At 46.5% G+C, this 21,226-nt stretch overlaps 1 protein-coding gene across 3 annotated transcripts in view; it reads right to left on the bottom strand.

Annotated features, from left to right (window-relative positions):
• Positions 1-21,226, bottom strand: part of VRK1 (VRK serine/threonine kinase 1) — a 125,095-nt gene that overhangs the window by 86,054 nt on the left and 17,815 nt on the right. For all 3 annotated transcript variants that reach the window (XM_029597908.1, XM_029597909.1, XM_029597907.1), the window contains exons 2-3: positions 14,487-14,651; positions 10,275-10,330 (exon numbers count right to left, since the gene is read on the bottom strand). In XM_029597908.1, the coding sequence (XP_029453768.1) occupies positions 10,275-10,330; positions 14,487-14,646 (216 nt within the window). In that variant the 5' untranslated portion in view covers positions 14,647-14,651. The remainder of the gene's footprint in view (positions 1-10,274; positions 10,331-14,486; positions 14,652-21,226) is intronic.

Below are 21,226 nucleotides of genomic sequence, written 5' to 3'. Positions count from 1 at the left end.
AAAAACCTGTTTTATACTGTAAAAGATTTCCTATTTACATCAAAAAATGTTGACTCCAATCACAACCTGTTATTAAACACAAGAGGCCAGCATGTGGTTGATTGTATTTTACTGTAAAAATGGATAAAGTGATAACAGGGAGGGAAAATGGATGTCAACTTAGGGGATAGCATGTTTATATATTGTGTTTTAATGATTTTTGGCTTTATGCCACTTATGTCAATGTTAAATAATAGGTTTTTTTTAAAGCATGTCTGGTTGGTTGTAGAAATATGTAAAATAAAAAAAAAAGTGCCTTAAATATTAATCACATAAGCAAACTGTCAGTAGGCTGTCACCTATCTATATTATTCCTTAAAGATAAATCTGTCAAGGGTCCACTTTGTAAGTCAAAACTTTAGTGTTCTGCAGGGTGGCAGTCACAGCAGATTCCAATTTCATCAATGTTGGCCATGTCAACTAAAGGTCGTTCCTTGGAAGAGTTTCACCACTGAAGGCTTTGCATATTAAGAGAGACTCTTTAAAGACAGCTGCCTCCAACTGCTTCCAGTTCAAAAGACTCCAACATAGCCTGAAGAAGTTTCGTAGTAGCCCCTGAAAGTTTGCCTCCTTAAATGTCTGTTAACCTTTCTAAAAATGTACTTTTGCCAGCCAACTATTTTGAGGGATTCCACGACCAGTTCTTAAGGTTTGGGGAACACTTAACTCAAATGGATTTTCCACATACGACTGGGGAAGAGGGGCACTATACCCCCAGTTATTTCGGGTGCTCTTGGAGAGGGGGGGTTCTTGCCTACTCTAATTCAATGGGAAAAGGGGGCGAGGAGGCTTCACTTTATTGCTGACATGGTTGGGAGGGGGGGAGGAGCAGTTGCCATGCATTGCACTTTTTCTTTTTTTTAAATACATACACCTTTCAGGGTGTTGAAGCCACCTCAAGTGGCAGCTCCAGGTTGAGCCAGGGGTTAGCCATGATCTCAGCTCAATTTCCCTGTTTTGTGGCAGCACTTTTTATTTTTTTTTTGGCATGGCCCAGTAAACATAACCCATGAGCCTTGGCACCCGCATTAGGGTCCCTGGGCTCTAATGTTATGTTTACCAAAAACTGAAGAGGAAAATTTGTTCTTAGCTGATGATAATTTTTGCTCCTGTAGTACCACAGATCAGTCCAGACAAGTGGGTTTTGCATCCCTAGCAGCAGATGGAGGCAGATAAAAACTTTTCAGGCACTGTTGCATTACAAGCGTGCCTCCTGCAGTCCTTCAGTATTGACCTGTACCCAAGCCAAGAGGAGTATAATAACAAAACCCAAAATCAACTATGGGTGAGCAGAGAATACAGTTGGAGCCCCCTGTAACCAGGAAACCTTGTACATCAGCAAGGAAAACATATACACCATTAATAACTCTGCATACAACTACTTGCTGTCTCGGAAAGAACCAGAAAGAGGAAGTCTCTAGCAAAAGGGGGAACAGGTCTCTGGACTGATCTGTGGTACTACAGGAACCAAAATTATCAGATAAGATCAAAATTTCCTTTCCTGTTTGTACCCCAGACAAGTGGAATGTATCCAAGCTCCCCTACTCTGGGCAGGAACCTGAAAGACGCCTCCTCCTGCACTCGCACATCCAGGCGGTAATATGCTTGGTAAGAGTGTGCAGAGAAGACTGTCTCTGCCAGACAGATCTCTTGCGGAGATATCAGTTAACACACCGCCCAGAAGGTTGCGTACGCCCTAGTGGAATGCGTTCTCAACCACTGCAGAACTTACAGATGTAAGCTTATTTATTGATCGCCTCTTTCAGCCATCTAGCAATCTTGCTTTTGGAAGCCTTATTTCACTTCTTTGCTCCACTAAACAGGACAAAAAGATGATCTGATCTTTGAAGAGGATTTGTAAATTTAAGATATCACAAAAGAATCTGCCGTACATCCAAATAAGTGCATCTCCCTTGCCATGAATCGTTCCAAGACAACTTCGGAAAAGCCAATTGTTCAACAGTCTGGTTAAGATAAGATGAAACCACTTTAGGCAGAAAGGAAGGTACTGTAAAAGCACTGACACCCCATTGTCCGAAATCCTTAGGTTTACACACCACCACCTATAGCTCTGAAATCCTTCTAGTGGAACAGATAGCCACCAGAAAAACCAACTTAAAGGTTAAATCCTTTAAGGATACCTTCCTAATTGGTTCAAATGGAGATCCACACAGAACTTTAAGAACCAGGTTAAGGTTCCAGGAGAGAATTTTCAGACTAGAGGATGCAGATGTTTAGTCCCTTTCAGAAATGGTATCACATCCAGATGGGCCACCAATGACCTTCCCCATACTTTACCTCAAACACACCCCAAAGCTGCCACCTGAACCCAGAGGGAATTATAGGCTAAACCCCTAGACAAACAGTTCTGTAAGAAAGATAAAACCTGTGGAACAGCCACCTTCAAAAGGTTGCACGTTATTCTGCCAACTCCAGGACTCGAATAATCTCCAAACCCAGACATATGGAAGAAAAGTAGATGTCCTCCTTACTTGAAGCAAAGTAGAAATCACTGTTATACGTATCCCTTCATGCAGAGCTGCAGCCTTTCAAAAGCCAGGCCACTAGACAGAAGAGATCCACCTGGTCTGAAAATATGAGCCCGTTGCAACAACCCTGGCAGATGCACTAAGCACATGGGACCATCTAATCGCTAAATAAACCAGGTCCGCAAACCATGCTGGCGCAGTCACTCAGGTGCCACTAGAATCATTCTGCCTGGATGAAAATAGATTTGACGCAACACTCTCCCTATGAGAGACCAAGGGGGAAACATATACAGCAGCACTCTGTCGGCCACAGCTGCACGACAGAGTCTATTGCCCTCTGAGCTGACCTCTCTCTCGTGACTGAAAAACCTGTCAGTCTTCACATTTCCTGGAACTGCCTCAAGTTCCAATTCCAGCCTACCCCATCTGGCTTGAATTAGAGAAAAGGCCTCCGCTGACAGCTTCCACACTCCGGGATCCAGTAGCTGTCTGCTGAGATATACCGCTTGTATGGTGTCCATTCCGGCCACATGAGATGCAGCTAATTGTACTAGATGGTTCTCCACCCAGGAAGATAGGTCTTGCGCCTTCTGTGCTACCTGCAGACGCTTCATCCCGCCTCGACAATTGATGTTCGCCACCATTACATTGGTCTGAGAACACCTGCACTGACCTTCTGTGAACAAGTGGGAGAAATACAAGCAAAGCTTTGTGAACTGCTCTGGTCTCCAAATGATTGATGGAACAAGATGCCTCTTCTGGCAACCACTGACCCTGGGCTGATCGTCCTTGGTAAGTCCCCCCCAATCCCATCCTTTAAGGCTGGCATATCTAGGTCTGGTCCTCTCTCCAGATTGCTCCGAGACAGCCACCAGGAGAGACTGGACCTGGCATCCCCCCTGAAGTGGGGGAGGAAGCTGATTCCAGTGGGATAACAGAGCCCTCTGCAGGGTCAGCATTTGAGGAAAGGCCCATGGAACTAACTCCAGTATAGAAGCCATAGAACCCAGGACCTGTAAATAGTCCCAGACTCTTGAAACCAAAAGCCACAGAAGTCGACACATCTGACTCTGCAACTTGACCACTCTCTCCTCAAACAGAAATACCTTTCCTACCAAGGTATCAAACAGAGCCCCCCTGATATTCCAATGACTGGGAAGGCTCTAAATGACTCTTCGCCAGATTTGTCACCCAGCCTGAGTCCAGGAGCTGCATAACCCAAACTGACCGACGACTCTCCTTCCAACTTTGCCCTGATGAGCCAATTGTCTGGGTATGAATGGACCAGGACTCCCACTCTGAGAACAGCCGTCAGCACTACCATCACCTTTGTGAATGTACGCGGAGTCGTCGCTAATCCAAAAGGAAGAGCCTGAAATTGGTAATGCTCCCCTAGAACATGAATCAGAGGACCCTCTGGTGATCTGCCCTTATAGGAATATGGAGGTAGACTTGCTCCAGATCTAATGATGCCACAAACTCCTCTTTGTGCACCGCTATCATGGTCTGCAAGGTATCCATCCAAAAACATGGCACCCAGAGGGCAACATTGACCTTCTGAAGATAGAGAATGGGCCGAAAAGTCCCCTCCTCCTTGGGCACCATGAAATATACAGAGTACTTTCCCTGCCCCCTTCCTGCTCAGGGATGCAAAAGGTATCCCTGAGCAGCCGAGAAAATTCTAAAGCATAACCATTTCTCACCACCTCCAGTATCCACTGGTCTGACATGAGCCTGGTCCACTCCTTGTAAACCACACAACAAACCCACACACACCAACTAGTATATTCTAGTACACACCACTGTAAACAACTAAAGAAAAAACCGTGTACTAGTCATAAATTTAGTATAGCACATATAACGCCAAACAGCTTATGTCAGACCCTCTATTCACGGGCAGACATTTTGTATGTACAGCTCATTTTTCATAGGGGTCACTGTTACTTTAATCATGGTAATCCATAAACTCAATTTTTCGTTTTTTCAGGTTTTTCAATCAAAATAAAACCGGGTACTTATCCGCACTGAAAAGGTCCCAGGTAACCAGACATGGCCATGTTTCGGACCGCTGTCCTGCTTCAGGGGAAGAGAAGGAAACCAATTCAGGTAATAGTCAAAAAATGTCTTCTTCTTCTGGCGTATCCGCTCCGTGCCAATCCTTTTATGAAGAGCAGGCTGCGTTTCAACCCGCTGTATTTGAACAATGGCGACAACCGGAAACTATTTATGCTGTAACAGCGCTTGGAAACTCCTCTTCCGGTGATAGGTGGTAGTTCCCTGTCACGTCCTCACAACAAAGCGCTGGGAAACTCACTGGTCTCTCTCCGTATAATCAAACAGTCCATTCGATATTCTGAACTCACAATCCACAACATTATATACAACCGGGGCTCATACACAGCGCATACATCATCCAATCATCCTAAGCGATTTCGGCACCAAGCGTCCCTTAGGAAGCAGTTCTCCATCGCGACTGCTGTGAGCTACTAGAAACCACGTTCTCAATCACGTCCTCTCCGGAGTCCATACTATTTATTGCGGAACATTTGTTAGAAAGACAAACACGGCAGTGCGTGCACATTTCAAAGGTTATCTCTCATCCAGCAAGGTAGATTCATATATAAAACTCAGAAATGGGGTTTTTAATCTTTTAGTGGCAGAGATCCTTAATCACCATCTGTGGTATCCAAATTCTGCCATACTGGATTGTCTGATAGCCCTTAGTGCAACAAAAGTAGTGAATCTTAAAAGGTCTTCAGACAGTCAAATGAGAGAATTCCAATTAATTCTCTCATTTAATCCATTGGGGTCCACAGTATTAAGGTAGAAAATCCAAAAATGTTCCCGGCGGTTTAATACAGCCTGTATATCTCCTCCTCTAGGATTTTGCTCCACTTGTTCCAATATGGACCACCGTAGATCCGTGAATTGATGTTTATTCACACAATGTTGCACTAGAGGGGCCGCCAATCGCAATGTCTTGATACAACTCCTATGTTCAATCAGTCGTGTGTGAATTTTTCTCTTCGTCCGACCAACATAAACCAGGCTACAGGGACATTGTATGACGTAAATCACACCCATTGAATCACAAGTAGTCAATCTCTTATGTCAGATCACCACCCCCGAATGAGGCGCCTGCCATTGTTCTCCTGTGAGTGTCTGTGCACACATATCGCAGCTCCCACATATCTGATGACCTCCAGGGGGCAAAAGACTTCTTATTGATGAAAATCGGGAATGGACAATCCGATCTCTAAGATTCTTTTATAACTTCTTTATACAGGAAGCCCACTGATCGGAATCATTATTTAAGGTATTCCAGTTTGCATCCTCACAGGTTAAAAAATGGACTTCCCATATCTCAATTCCTCAGACTACGGAGGATATGTTCTTCGTTAGAAGATTTTAAATCTCAAGCTGCAGCTCTTTCTATAAGATTTGCACAAAAAGGATATCCTCGTGGAGTAATAAAGAAGGCGTACAAGAGGGCACGGTTTGCGAATAGAGATCTTTTGCTACAGTATCAGCAACGTCCTTACAATCAAGAACTGACTTGCACCTTAAAATATTCACGCCATGTGAATGAGGTAGTGAATATTGTACGGGAACATTGGAAAGTTCTGACGCTGCATACGGTGTTTCAAACGAGCCCCAGGTTTGCCTATTTCAGAGGACAAAATCTTAGAGATCGGATTGTCCATTCCCGATTTTCATCAATAAGAAGTCTTTTGCCCCCTGGAGGTCATCAGATATGTGGGAGCTGCGATATGTGTGCACAGACACTCACAGGAGAATAATGGCAGGCGCCTCATTCGGGGGTGGTGATCTGACATAAGAGATTGACTACTTGTGATTCAATGGGTGTGATTTACGTCATACAATGTCCCTGTAGCCTGGTTTATGTTGGTCGGACGAAGAGAAAAATTCACACACGACTGATTGAACATAGGAGTTGTATCAAGACATTGCGATTGGCGGCCCCTCTAGTGCAACATTGTGTGAATAAACATCAATTCACGGATCTACGGTGGTCCATATTGGAACAAGTGGAGCAAAATCCTAGAGGAGGAGATATACAGGCTGTATTAAACCGCCGGGAACATTTTTGGATTTTCTACCTTAATACTGTGGACCCCAATGGATTAAATGAGAGAATTAATTGGAATTCTCTCATTTGACTGTCTGAAGACCTTTTAAGATTCACTACTTTTGTTGCACTAAGGGCTATCAGACAATCCAGTATGGCAGAATTTGGATACCACAGATGGTGATTAAGGATCTCTGCCACTAAAAGACTAAAAGATTAAAAACCCCATTTCTGAGTTTTATATATGAATCTACCTTGCTGGATGAGAGATAACCTTTGAAATGTGCACGCACTGCCGTGTTTGTCTTTCTAACAAATGTTCCGCAATAAATAGTATGGACTCCGGAGAGGACGTGATTGAGAACGTGGTTTCTAGTAGCTCACAGCAGTCGCGATGGAGAACTGCTTCCTAAGGGACGCTTGGTGCCGAAATCGCTTAGGATGATTGGATGATGTATGCGCTGTGTATGAGCCCCGGTTGTATATAATGTTGTGGATTGTGAGTTCAGAATATCGAATGGACTGTTTGATTATACGGAGAGAGACCAGTGAGTTTTCCAGCGCTTTGTTGTGAGGACGTGACAGGGAACTACCACCTATCACCGGAAGAGGAGTTTCCAAGCGCTGTTACAGCATAAATAGTTTCCGGTTGTCGCCATTGTTCAAATACAGCGGGTTGAAACGCAGCCTGCTCTTCGTAAAAGGATTGGCACGGAGCGGATACGCCAGAAGAAGACGACATTTTTTGACTACTACCTGAATTGGTTTCCTTCTCTTCCCCTGAAGCAGGACAGCGGTCCGAAACATGGCCATGTCGGGTTACCTGGGACCTTTTCAGTGCGGATAAGTACCCACTCCTTGTAAAGACAGATTCCCTCAGATAACTGCCAGAGAGGAGCAGACCAGCTGGCCTTCATTGGCCAATCTTACTTCTGCCTCCACCCTGGGTGCCACAGTCACGTTCAAAAGGATTGCTGTCCACCCGAGCCCTGCTTTTGTGCTGCGGGCACAGAACTCCTGCTAGCCAGAAATCTCCTTGCACCTCAAAAACAAGCTTGCGGCAGAAAGGACTTCTTGTTGGTTGTCTTGTCCTATGGCAACTTATTTCCTTTCGACTCTCCCAACTGCTTCATGAATTCTAAATCCTCTCCAAAACAGCAGTTTGCCTTTGAATGGGATGTTACACAGCTGGGCCTGCGACCCCATGTCCACAGATGAATTTCACAACCACAGCAGCCTTTGAGCTGCAACAGCAGAGACCATATTCCTGGTCAAAGATCAAACCAAGTTGCACAGGGCATCCACCACATAAGCTACCCCCCCCCCCCCCCCTGCTTCCAAATGGGCAGCCTGAGCGGCCTCACACAACACCCGTCACCTGCATCAGGCTTCTGCAGACCACCGCTCAAAGGCTTAAAGCTGAAACCTCAGTCTCTTCAACACAATTTCCAGCTTCTATTCCTGGATATCTTTCAGAGCGGCCGAGCCTGCCACCGGGATGGTTGTCTTCTTGGTTACTGCTGACACAGCCGCATCCACCTTTGGAATCTTCCACGACTCCCACACCTGCTCTGGCAAGGGGTATAACTTCACCATTGCCCTGGCGACTTTGAGGCCTGCTTCGGGAGACTCCCACTCCCGATCCACCAACTTCACCTTCCTAGGTAAAGGAAAAGCCTTAGGAGGACCTCGAAGTCCTTTCAGGACCAGGTACACTACCTGATTGAGTCCTCTTATGAGACCTTGACCCCCAACTCTTCCAAGACCTGGGAAATCAGTGGACGCAGCTCCTCCTTACGGAACAGCCTGACCACCCAAGGACCATCCCCTTCAGCAATCAGGCTGTTGTCCAAATACTGTATTGAATCTCCTACAACAGTCCAGAGTCCTTATCCAGATCCACCAGACCTCCCTGCAGCTGATTTGGAGCATCAGGGTCATCCACGTCGTCTGACATGACCGCATTCTCATCAGCAGCCCATCCGAGACCCAGCAGCCATTAGTATCCCTCCCGATCCTGTCTGCTTCTCAGCCACACGAGCATTCCTGAGAAGCAGCCGCTTGGATCCTGCCTCCTTTCTCGCCAAATAGGCTCTATGGAGCAGCAGGACAAAGTCCGTGGAGAACTCCTCAGAATCCATGGAACCCTGATCAGCGTCCCCCTGAGCCCCCTCCCTGTCACTTACCGGGACCTGATCCACTGGAAAACATGGGGGAGGGGAATCCCGAAGCTCCCCACATGGAGCCTGGCTCCTATCACATGGAGCTAAAGTGGCTGCTGTCTTTACAGGTGCCCCCCCCCCCCCCAACAGACAACCACAGACTCCAGCGATCCCCACGGAGGTCCCAACCCCCCCTGGAGACGCAATTGGAGAAAAACGCAGTTGTGATGAGGCGCACCCGCTTGGCTCCACAGCCAGGTCAAACTTTCCCGCGCAGCGCCGGTAGCGCCATGCCACCAAAATTGGGCCTAAAAATAACTCTACCGCAAGCACTGTCGGCGGTGCTTATCAAGCACCAGGCCCCCAAAAAAAGCGGCAATTCAGTCCCACTCACCTGGAACTATCTCCCGGCAGAAAAACTGCACTCAGCCACCCAAACACTGACTAAGAGCCTCTCCTGCCGCTTCTTCCCTTTTTTAAACTGAATTAAAAGGGACACACACCAAACAACAAAAAAGGAAAGAAAATGAAATGTTTCCCTGCTTCTGGTGAAAGAGGCTGTGCACTGGAGGTGCCAGGGACCCAGAACCACCAGCTATCACCCCCGCCAAAGGGCCGAGCTAGCACAGGGATCACCAACCCCCTTGCTCTACCCGAGGGATGTCCCACGAAGGAACCCAACACTTCAGGAGCCGTCCTATTTGGGAATCTTTCTTCCCTTTTCTGATTTCCTATTAACTCCAGACTGCAGGTTTTGCACCTCTACCATCTGCTGAAGACAAAGAAATACCGAAGGACTGCAGGTGGCACTCTCTGTTAAGTAACAATGCCTGAAAAGGTTTTATTCTCTGCCTCCATCTGCTGATAGGGATGCAAAACCCACTTGGTCTGGACTGATCTGGGGTATGAACAGGAAAGGTGTTATTTTATCATGGATGACCACTTTCTCAGTTGGCCATGATAAATATTTGCATCAAACTGACAAGTAATGACCACCTTAGCATGCAAATCACAAGCAAAGCAGGTCATTTTAATAAGGGAGTCTACCTGGATTGGGCCATACAAGTTATCACGCAACATACACTGTTTAACACATGTTATAGCCCTACCGCGGCTTGATGCATCACCCAGTAAGTTTGTCCAGAGGCAATGAAAGGGGAAGTGACTTGCTCAAGGTCACAAGAAATGATTATGTGAGAAGGATATCTATGATGGAAGTTCTCAGTCCAGTACGCTAACCATTAAGCTGCTACTCCACCTTCATTTGATACCTAAAAACTATATCCTATCTCAGCTACATGACCAGATGACCAAGAAGGGGGACCCCAGAATTACACACCAGATTTATTTATAGCTTTATACCATCTGCCCAACCACAGAAGGGGATGCCCAAAGAGTTGTAGTGTGCTAAAGGATTTCTAGTGTTCAGTCAATGTGTCTCAGAGTTCAAATTACTTCTAAGAGAATAATGCAGGGCTAGTAAAGTTCTCTCACCACTTTTATAACATAGGGAGCATCACATCCAACCGACTTGGAAGAATTTTCATCAGCTGATTTAAAAAAAAAAAAAAAAAAAAAAAAAAAAGTTAACAAATAAATTTACTTTTCTTTGTATATTCTCAGATTTGTAATCACTTCAACAAAGTAAAATTTGCCCAAACTGCAGAACTAAAACCTGTAACTCAAAACTACCTAAACATCAGGGCTGTAGGAATGAGGATTTGAAAGGCTCTTAAAGATGAGCCCTTATTGTTTAGCTGCTTTCTACCTTTAAATACAAATCCGACATTATCTAAATCATTTTAGTGCCTCACTAATGGCCGATTTAAAGTAAAAATGTATTTAATATAAACACAAATTATTCACCTTTGATAGTAATTCCCTTAAACCAGTAGCAATCAAACTCATTCTTAGGGTGTCCAACCAAAGTCTGGTTTTCAGGATATCCCTAAAGAACATGTAACAAGTCACATGCAGCCATTAATCTGGTTCTTAACCCAATGTACGCCACTATACGTCATGCAGAGTGATTAGGAAAATGTCCGGAAAAACAGACTAGCCCAGAAGGTCCTCGAGGACTGCGTTGGGAACCAATGCTCTAGGATAAGCGCGTCATGATGTGCATATGCCAGACATTAAACTACCACTATGTTCTGGGACTTGCATTCTCATCCCTTTTAGATTACAACTAAATAGTATGAAAGTGGAGTTATTAAAACAGGGTGTCGCAATGGTTTATTAATATATTCCCATGGAGCCTATGTAGCCCAATTCAGTAACTACAGCTCAATGGCCTGGTTAGATAACCACATTCACCATACTTGTTAGTCACTTCTATACTGCAGCGACTGGAAAACTGCCAACTTAATCTGGTTTTCATAGTGGCAAAATATGTATGTGTACTCCATTTTCACATCAAATCATGCGTATTTCTCTCATACACATTATGGGTATCCTGAACAGAGTTGGCTGAGGATCTTCAAGACTTAAAAACTTTAAATGCTAAGCATTTTTCATAACAAAAATGGGAGAAAACCTTTAGAATAGAGGTCTCAAAGTTTGGAAACCACTGCAGTAAGTTTATCTTCAGTAACATGCTTCTCAACCTGGTCCTCAAGGTCCATACAGCAGGATTGCTTTCCATGATATTCAGAATGAAAATATTAGGCATTTGCATGCACAGGAGACCCAAAGCATTTTAAATGTAGCTCGTGTATCTTTGATATCCTGATACATTCAGTGGACCTCGAAGACCAGCTCATTTATTAGCATTGTACATAACAGTTACAGACAAAAGCAGAGTTGCTTACCTGTAACCAGTGTTCTCCTAGAATAGCAGGATGTTAGTCTTCACACATGGGTGATATCAGATGGAGGCTAGCATGGAAAACTTGACGCGTCCATGCGGGGTCCCTCTTCAGACTCATAATATAGAATTACAATAAAAATAGGAGAAACAATAGGAGAAATGCAACTCCAAGGGGTGGCGGTCAGGTTTCATGAGGACTAACATCCTGCTGTCCTAGGAGAACACCTATTACAGGTAAGCAACTCTACTTTCTCCTAGGACAAGCAGTACGGTAATCCTCACACCTGGGTAAATCCCTAGCTACAAGCTGAACCCGAAGGCAAAACAACCAACCACCACCTAACATGTCAACGGGCACAAGAGTGGTGTTGGTGGTAACAGAGGGACACGGCCTGAACCCGAAAAATGAGCCTCAAGCAGGACAAGTTGGGTTTTACAGCTGAAAGATTCCGGAGGACAGACTGACTGAAGTTGCTGTTGCATCGACCATCCCTGTCCAGGCAGTAATGTGAAGGAGAGAATTCCATGTCACCACCTTGCAGATCTCGTCCATGGGGACTGCTCGCAAATGGGCCACCGAAGTTGCCTTGGCCCTATCAGAATGAGCCTTGACATGGCCCCCAAGCTGCAGTCCTGCCTGCGAATAGCAGAAAGTACAATCCGCTAACCAGAGGGACAAGGTCTGCTTGGCCACCGCAACCCCCAAGCTGTTTTTGTCAAAAGAGATGGAGTTGCGTGAATTGCCTGTGGCCTGCTGTCCTCTCCAGATGGAAAGCCAAGGCCCTTTTGCAATCCAGGTTATGAAGAGCCTTTTCGAATGAGGCTTGGGAAAAAAGGTGGGCAGAACGACTGACTGATGGAAATCAGTCACCACCTTTTAGCAGGAATTTAGGATGTATGTGCAGCACCATCCTATCGTAAAAGAACTTCATGTAAGGCAGGTACGACACCAAAGCCTGAAGTTTGCTGACTCTGCACGCCGCAGTGAACACTAACAAGAAAATGACCTTCGGTTACAGGAATGCACAAGCTCAAAAGGGAGCCTTCATAAGCTGGGTCAGGACCACACTGAGGTCCCAGGAGTCAACAGGGGGCATCAGGGGAGGCTTCAGCTGAAGCAGACCCCACAAAGCGCCCAACGATAGACTGCACCGAAATGGGCGAACCATCCACCCCTCGGTGGTGAGCCCCAATAGCACTTAGATGGACTTGGACGGAGTTGGTCTTTAAACCAGCCTCCAAGAGATGCAGGAGGTAATCCAGAAGCTTCTGTGTGGAGCAAGAGAACGGATCCAAGCCGTGACGCTCATGCCACATGGAGAATCTCCTCCACTTCAGGCCATAAGACTTCCTAGTGGAAGAGTTCCTGGACTCCACCAGGACCTGACACACATCATCCAAGATGTCCAGGGACTGCAGGGTCACCTTTTCAACATCCAACCTGTGAGGGATATGGCTTGGAGGTTGGGATGGTGCAGCCTGCCCTGATCCTGCATGATGAGGTCTGGGGATGTCCCCAGACTGATCAGATCCCACAGCAGTGGGAACCATATCTGTTGCGGCCAGTAAGAAGCTAAGAGTTTCATGGTTCTCCAGTCCTGTTGGAGCTTCAGGAGGCCCCTGCCCCAATGACTGGCAAAGGTGTCCAATGCCAGCTTGCCATCCTCCCAGAACAGGGAGCAGAACTGATGCACCTTCTTGTTCCGGGAAAGGCGAAGAGATCCACGTCCGGGGCTCCCCAGTGATAGAAATTCCAGTCTGCAACCTCCTGTTTCAGGGATCACTCATGTGGGCAGAAGGAGTGACTCGGGTAGTCCATTACATTCTCCATATCCGGCAAATACATTGTTCGGAGAAGGATGCCCTGGGACAAAGTCCACGACCAGATCTGGACCGCCTCTTGGCAGAGAAGGAACTATTTCGTGGAGGATTATGCCTCCTCAGCACACGGCCGCTTCGGGGGCATCTAGGTCGATGGCAGTGCCTTCCCAAGCTTGGACTCGTGGGAGTAAGGTGACCGATGTCTGTGCTTCCTCGACTTCCCATGGTGCTCAGCCCAGCCTTTCCCTGGTGCCGAGGGAGATTGTGATGAACCAGACCTAGAACGAGAAGAGAGAGAAAGAGAAAGCACCTAACTCGACCTGGGGATCCGGCAGTGGCGAAGATAACCCTGGACCGGTGGCTACCAGAACCTCCTTCCCCCAAAGCCAAGGTCAAGGGATCAGACTTCCTGAGACCGAACAACTTTTCAATTTTGTCGAGGCGCACACGGTGACCCTTTTGGGTCATTGAGCACAGAATGCACACTTCCTGACATCTTGAGATGTCCCCAGGCACAAGATACAGATCTTATGGGGGTATGTTGTGGACACAGTCCAAGGGACTGGGGGAAATCGTCAAAAGCCCGACGCCATATCAAAAACAGATGACCGGTCGACGGCTTGTGGCCACAGAGGATGGCACAATCAGGAATCGACTGCAAGGAACGCAAAAAGCTTACTGCAATGCCCATTGACTGAGGCCAGGAAAAGATTGAGGGACCCGGTGTAGAAGAATGAGAAGAACTCGATAGAGGTAGTTGCCAACAAAAAACCAGCACGAGCTCCACAGCCACTAGACGATAGCTCTGCAGAGAAGAGACTGAAGAGGAACCCTGTGTGGAGGCATGGACAGTGGCATGCTGGAGGTGCTCAGTGTGCCTAGTCAACGTTCTAGAAACTGACAAGAGAGTTTGCCATGCCAGATGATGATGATGATGTCACCTGGGTGTGAGGACTATCATCCTGCTTGTCCTAGGAGAATAAAAAAACACAAACATACTTAAGTCAAGATAAAAGTTCAGGAGTAAGATACAGGTTGAAAACTTAAGTGATCTGCTATAAAAATAAATAACTTACCAAGGTACAAGCGTCCAAAGCCACCCTGGCCTATAGGTGCTCCTACTTTCCACTGCTTTTTGGCTAAATCAGTCAGTACCTCTCCAGGAGAAAATTCTTCAGCTAGTTTTCTTTTTGCAGGGGCTCTCTTCCCAGCAGCTGCCTCTTTAACCTGTGGCATTTTCCCTGCGAGAGGTAAAAGCCAGTTACCCCAAAAATCTTATGTAATCATTGCATCTATTCACATGGCTTCAGATACTTCTAGCTGTCTTCTACCAGCACCTTGTCACACCTTCACTTAAAGACAAACCTGTCATCTCAAACAACCAAATTCCTCATGAAACTGCAGCCAGAAAATTCCAGGCTTGTTAACTGCCTGAAAGCACCAGCCTTTCAGGCAGATATAGTAAGGTGCGGTAGAAAGAGGTGCGTTAGTGCCGGGCACACTCACGTTTGCCGCACGCACAGTGTGGATCACATACCGCTCGATACTGTATTTAAATGGCATGCAAATGCAAGCCGCGTCCCAACGCGCGTCCATGAAGCACAATCCATTTTACTGTATAGGCGCTATACAACATCCTGGGTGCGCTGGTACCTGTCATTTCAAGTGACAGGTACCAGGAAGTGGATCCCAACTTTAAGCAAAAGAAAACCTAAAATCCAACGCGCCGGGAAAGCCACTCTTCAGATCGCGACTAATCCCATCCCCCAGCCCCCGCTCACCTGTCCTGGCCGCGTCCATGGGTGCCGGTCTCTCTCATCCTCCCGGGGGCAGCTGGTGGCGAGAGTGAGAGCAGCCCGGGGCGGATCGCGAGGCGGCTTCCAGCAGCCCTCGCCGGCGATGGTGAATGGGCGCACGCCGTGACCTGAGCGCCCAGCTGGATGTCAGAGGTCATGGCATGCGTTCATGCACCCTCACCAGCGGGGGCTGCTGGAAGCCGCCTCGCGATCTGCCCCGGGCTGCTCTCGCTCTCGCCGCCGGCTGCCCCCGGGAGGATGAGAGAGAGGACTGGGGCTGCCCCGGAGACCGGCACCCATGGATGCAGCCAGGGCAGGTGAGCGGGGGCTGGGATTAGTCGCGATATGAAGAGTGGCTTTCCCGGCGCGTTGGATAGGCAAGAGTTTAGGTTATGCTTGGAAACAACAGGTCCTTCCCTTCCTGCTCCGGAGCTGTCAGCGCGCCTGCATGGGAGACCGGCACCATGGACGCGACCAGGGCAGGTGAGCGTGAACTGGGGGAAAGTTTGCCCGATCCTGGCTCCTTTAAAGGTCTTATCCCTGGGGGTGAGGAGGTCTTTTGCCTGTGAAATTTCGTCTCTCTGACCTGACACTCCACACTAACGCAGGGGTAAGGGTAGGCGGTAAATTAGCAGGTTAAACATGCGGCAAAACTGCAGGTTAAAAAAGCGATAATCGGGGCGCACATTACTGTATGGGAGGGAATGGCTAATCTGATAGTTTACATCTCATATACATGCCACGGGTGGAAAGGGTTTCCCGTTGATTTAAAGAAGCGGTAAGGATGGGTTAAAAGGGATAGTGAATCGCGGGTTGGACTAACACGGCCAAATTGTGAGTAGAAAGCGGGTTATAAGCAGGGTAACCGCGGCCGCACTTTACTGTATCGGCCCGTTTGAAAACTGAGACTTCAGAGATGGATTAAAAATGTGATAGACTGACATGCCAGTATGTTATGGTGAAAAGGTTTAGTGCCAACATAAAAAAAAAAAAAAAAAAAAAAGCATGGTTTCAAGTTCACCTACTTTCATATTAAACTACATTTACAAACATTTGATGTTTTGCCTTTTCCAGGATTAATCTCAAAGTAGTTCACAATCAAAATTACAATACAAATCAATTAAATCAAAGACACTAAACTTGAGATTAGAGTATGCATACAGATATGGCTAGAGACAATAAGTAGATCCTAAGTCATCATCTAGGTTGAAACAGAGCATATGGTAGATAAGGGTCCAATGGGTAAAATGGATGGCAAGAATATAAAGATGGGTACATGAGTACAGACGCATGTATCATAAGATATCTGTATGTCTGCACACCCCCTCCACACTCAGCAATGGGAAGAAACGTCTTTGCTGCAACAAGAAAACACGATACCTGTTACTATAAAGACCTTTCATTGCAAAGCTAATCTGCTTACTGTAAACAGTGTTTTTCATAGATAGAATGAATTAGCCATGACCAGTGGGGGACGTCACCCAATAGCACCGAACAGACTTGTCTCTCCAAGCTGTAAAACTTTTGTGCTCTAGTGAGCATGAGGGACTTCCGGCACTGACATTGCCTTGTGAGCCTCCTCAGTCTACACCAGCTAGTCTACTCTCTCCAGGGAGGAGGGCGGGTATTCCATGGCTAATTCATCCTATCTGTGGAAAACACCATTTACAGTAAGCAACTTGCATTGTCCTTCAATAAGGATTAGCCATGCCCAGTGGAAGTCCCAAGCGGAAGATTGCAGCAGATTATTTTTTTTTGTTTTTTAAACCCAGACCCCACCATGGAGAAGAGACTAACATGACATTGAGCTTTACAAAAACTGCTTGACCAAACCTATTGACAGCTGTCCAGACAGTACTAACAGATGAATATGCACCGAAGATCATGGGAAAGCGTTGCAAATATCTTCCACTGGAGCATTCCTTAAATGGGCCAAGAAGTTATCATGGCTCCAACTTGATGGGCTTGGACGGGGTTGGAATGGCCAAGGTCCACTGCGGAGTAGCAATGCTGAATCTAGTTATAATCCAGTTCAATAACGTGCATTTAAGTCACAGGAGTACCCAGCTTGTTTAGGTCATAGGAAGTGAACAGCTGAGAGTTTGGCAACATGGCAGAGTATGCCAAGGCTTATTTGCAGTCCAGAGAATGGAGGCATGTCTCACCCTCATGTGCATGAGGACGTGGAAAGAAAGTCAGCAAAACAATGGACTGGTTCAAGTGGAATGCAGACACTAACTTAGGCAGGAACATGAAGCAGCACCCTGTTGTGAAAAACTGAAGATATGGAGGGTAGTGCACTAGAGCCTGAAGTTTGCTTACCCTCCTAGCAGAGGCAACCACAACAAGGAAAAACACTTTCCATGTAAGGTACTTCAGAGAAGCTGTTTCCAAGGGCTCAAAGGGAGAGTCCATGAGCCATTGAAGATTGACGTTCATGTCCCACAGTACTGCAGACTTTTGCACTGGCACTTTGAGATTCCACAACCCTTTCATTAACCTGGAGACTAGTGGAGGAGTTGAGATGGGTTTATGGTCGAACAGGCATTGTAAGTCACAACAGCACTGAGATGTACCCTGACAGGTAATATGGCTAGCCCAGAAGCAGACAGAAGATGCAGTTAGGCTAAAAGCCTACACGGCTCACGCAAGAAAGGGTTGAGGTTTTCCTGGAGAAACCACGAGTACCTGGCCCACTTAAAAAGGAATAGTTACATCTTGGGTTGTTTCTTCCAAAAAGCCTTCTACTCTATGTCCTTAGGCAAAGAAAAGTCTGCTAAAACTAAACATTCAACATCCACACAGACTGAGGTGGCATAGGACAGCTGCATCATCCCAACCTTTCTCCTGCGACAGTGATTGGGAGTACATGCGACAGTCACACAAGATAGGCAAACCATATCTGTTTAAGCCACAAAGGAGCTATGAAAATCATTTGGGTGTGGTTATGCAGAAGTTTCTGAAAAGTACTTGGAAGCAGGGGAATCTGTGGAAGAGCACACACACAAGACTCAGTTTAAGAGGACTGCATCTAACACTAGTCTGTGCGAGCTGTGATGAACAGAGCAAAACAGTTTGAGTTTCGGATTGTCCTCTGTTGCAAAGAAGTCAAGGGAAGGGCAAACCCACCTTTCGGAAAGGTCGCCCACTATGCCTTTTCTCTGTCTCAGTCCAGCTCCTATTTATGAGGGCAGAAAATCAGGATAAGGTGATCAGCTATGGAGTTGGATATTCCCGGTAGGTATGTGGCCTGCAGGGTAGTGTGGTAATTCAGCACCCATTGCCAGATGTCCAGTGCCTCAGAGTGCCCAAGAGCCTTTGCCTCCCTGCTTGCTGACATAGAACATGGCCCACTTGGCTGTCCATTTGGATCAATATACTTCTCTGGAATAGATGCGAAAAAGCATTGACAGCACACTTGATCACCCAAAGCTCAAGGAGTTTGATGTGAAGGCAGGCTTCAGATGATGTCCACAAGCCTTGAATCTTGCAGGACAGAGTATGTGCCTCCCAACCCTTCAGGGAGGCATCTGTGGTCAAGGTGTCCTGAGGCGGAATCTACAGGGAAGCTCTGTTGCTGAAGCCACCAACTGAGCTCATTTCATCTCGTGCAGAACGAGTAGCAGGGGCTAAGTGAGCTGGTCCCATTGGCTGCAAGAGCCCCACTGGAGACAGCAAATGTGAAGGCTAGTCACACGTATTGTTGCTGCCATGTGGCCCAGAACAATGAACGTGTCATGCTATAGTTACCTCCACCCTCAGAAGAAGTTGCACTAAAGCACAAAGCGTGGATACCTGATCAGAGGACAAGAAAGCCCTTTGGTCCAGGGAGTCTATAGTCGCTCTGATGAACTGAAGATGTTGAATTGCATGAGGTGGGACTTCTCAAAGTTGATTACAAAGCCCAGACTTTGCAACGAGGGAATTATGGCCCACAAATTTTCCATCACTCTGTCCCTGGAAGGGACTGTGATGAGCCAGTTGTCCAGATAGGGGAAGACCTGAATCTCTTAGCGTCAGAGGGGAGCTACCACCACTAAAAAGGTACTTGGTGAAGTCTCTAGGGCCAGTCAAGTCCCCCACAGCAGAACCCTACACTGGTAGTGTGTAGTCTCCACTTGGAACTAGAGGTAATACCACAGGACAGGTGGATGGGAATGTGAGCATAGACATCTTTCACACCCAGGGAAGATAGCCACTCGCCTGAAAGGATGAAGTGGAGGATCGTTTGTAAGGTGTGTATTTTGAACTTCTCTTAGAGAAACTTGTTCAAGCAGGGGAGGTGGAGGATCAGTTGTAAGCCCCCAGACTTAAGAGTAAGAAAGCAAAGACTGTAGAAACCACAGCCCCACTGGGAAGAGAGAACCAATTCTATGGACCTCTGTTAAAGTGAATGTACAGCCAGTCAAAGTTGCAGCAGGTGCACGCTGTCCTGTGCGGTAGGCATCAACTGCAGTAGCAAAGGTGTGTAGTAGAAGTATAAATGGTAATCAAATTCAATGATCCTGAGCACCTAGGAGTCTGATGATCTGACACTAGAAACTGTTGGATCCTGCCCCCTACTGAGTCAGATAGGTATTCATCTCCTATTTATTTTTCTATATCGATGTTCATTGGACATATCACACCGGAAACAGAGGAGTCTGTTAGAGTAGACATCTTGTTTTACAATGGAACATTATGTCATTTAAGATTAAACATTTTACATTAAACAGTTTACCTTGAACTTTATAGCATTGAATTTTGTGACCTGTTGTATTGAACTTTATGTAGTGAGGCTTTACAGTCTTGTGTTGAGACTTTGCAGTAAGAGTCCTAAGGAAAAACTAGGCCCCAGTTTGGTTGGGTCAGGCTGAGAGGGCTTTTGCTGACAGTGGTCCCATTGGTGAGGTTGTGTCTGCAGCTAGTGGTGGCGCTGTCGCAGATTCTGTATCGGAGGCAGACTACAATGATGATAAGCCTAGAATGGACACTTGTGATAGTAAGGATGCCAGCAGCCAAGATTACAATAAACAACTTGAGAGGGCTGATCAGGAGCTGTGGCCAGCAACTGGCTGTCACATTCTGGTCTTTAATCTGGGGCACAGTCACAAGAAAGGTTTTTGCCCAGACAAGGGAAATCCAAAGTTTCTCGTGGATGTTGGATGTTTCTCGTTCTCTGCTGGTGCAGAGCCATGCCATGCATTGCACCCCAATGGATGCTGCTGATATCCTGGCAATGGTGTCAAACGACTTAAAGACAGCTCTAAAAATATGCTGCATGCCTCTTACAAATCCATCAGTGGTTGTGGTGAGCAATGTTCCATGCAGATAAAGGGTTTCAGCTTTTGTACACTGTTGTGAATGTACTGTGTGTTATGGTTTTGTAGGAAATTGTGAAACCTGGGCTGAGATGAGAGATGTCTCCACCCACAGGGAGGAGCCCCATGAGCCTCACCATCGGTGGGTGTGGTCTCAGCGAGGTAGGACACAGCTGTGAGAAAGACTTTATTAAAGGGAAGGATAAGGCATAACCCGTGGAGCGGGAAATGCCAACAAAACAGTTCTTAAGCAATAAGATATTCCCAGGATGGTACTGCAGATCAGAAGGTCTGGTGGTGACCCACAGCGCAGGATACACCAGGAGGTTCCTGCAGGTTGGTGGAGATACCTCAGAAGTGCAGATCCAGTAGTGGCCCGCAGCAGATGACTGTACTGTAGATGAGGTAGCTGAGGTCTGAGGTACAGGAACCAAGCAGTGGATCTTGAAGTAGATGCAGTGATGCCCTGCAGCTCAAGATATGTAGAAGCGATAATGCTGAAGAACAGTAGTGGCCCAAGGCATGGGGTTCACCGTGGAGACTTCAGCAATGTTGGTATCGTAGGAACTGAAGAAGGTACTCACATTTATTTATTTATTTTTAATTTTTCTATACCGAAGTTCCTGTACGAGTACAGATCACTCCGGTTTACATGATAACCACAAACTTCGCTAGAGAGCATTACATATAACAAATAGTAGATAACATATAACAAATAAA

Source organism: Rhinatrema bivittatum, chromosome 4 (assembly GCF_901001135.1).
Source record: "Rhinatrema bivittatum chromosome 4, aRhiBiv1.1, whole genome shotgun sequence".
In the NCBI taxonomy this organism is placed as follows: Eukaryota; Metazoa; Chordata; class Amphibia; order Gymnophiona; family Rhinatrematidae; genus Rhinatrema; species Rhinatrema bivittatum.
Note: the sequence above shows the minus strand (reverse complement) of the source record. Positions and strands in the feature narration are given on the sequence as shown.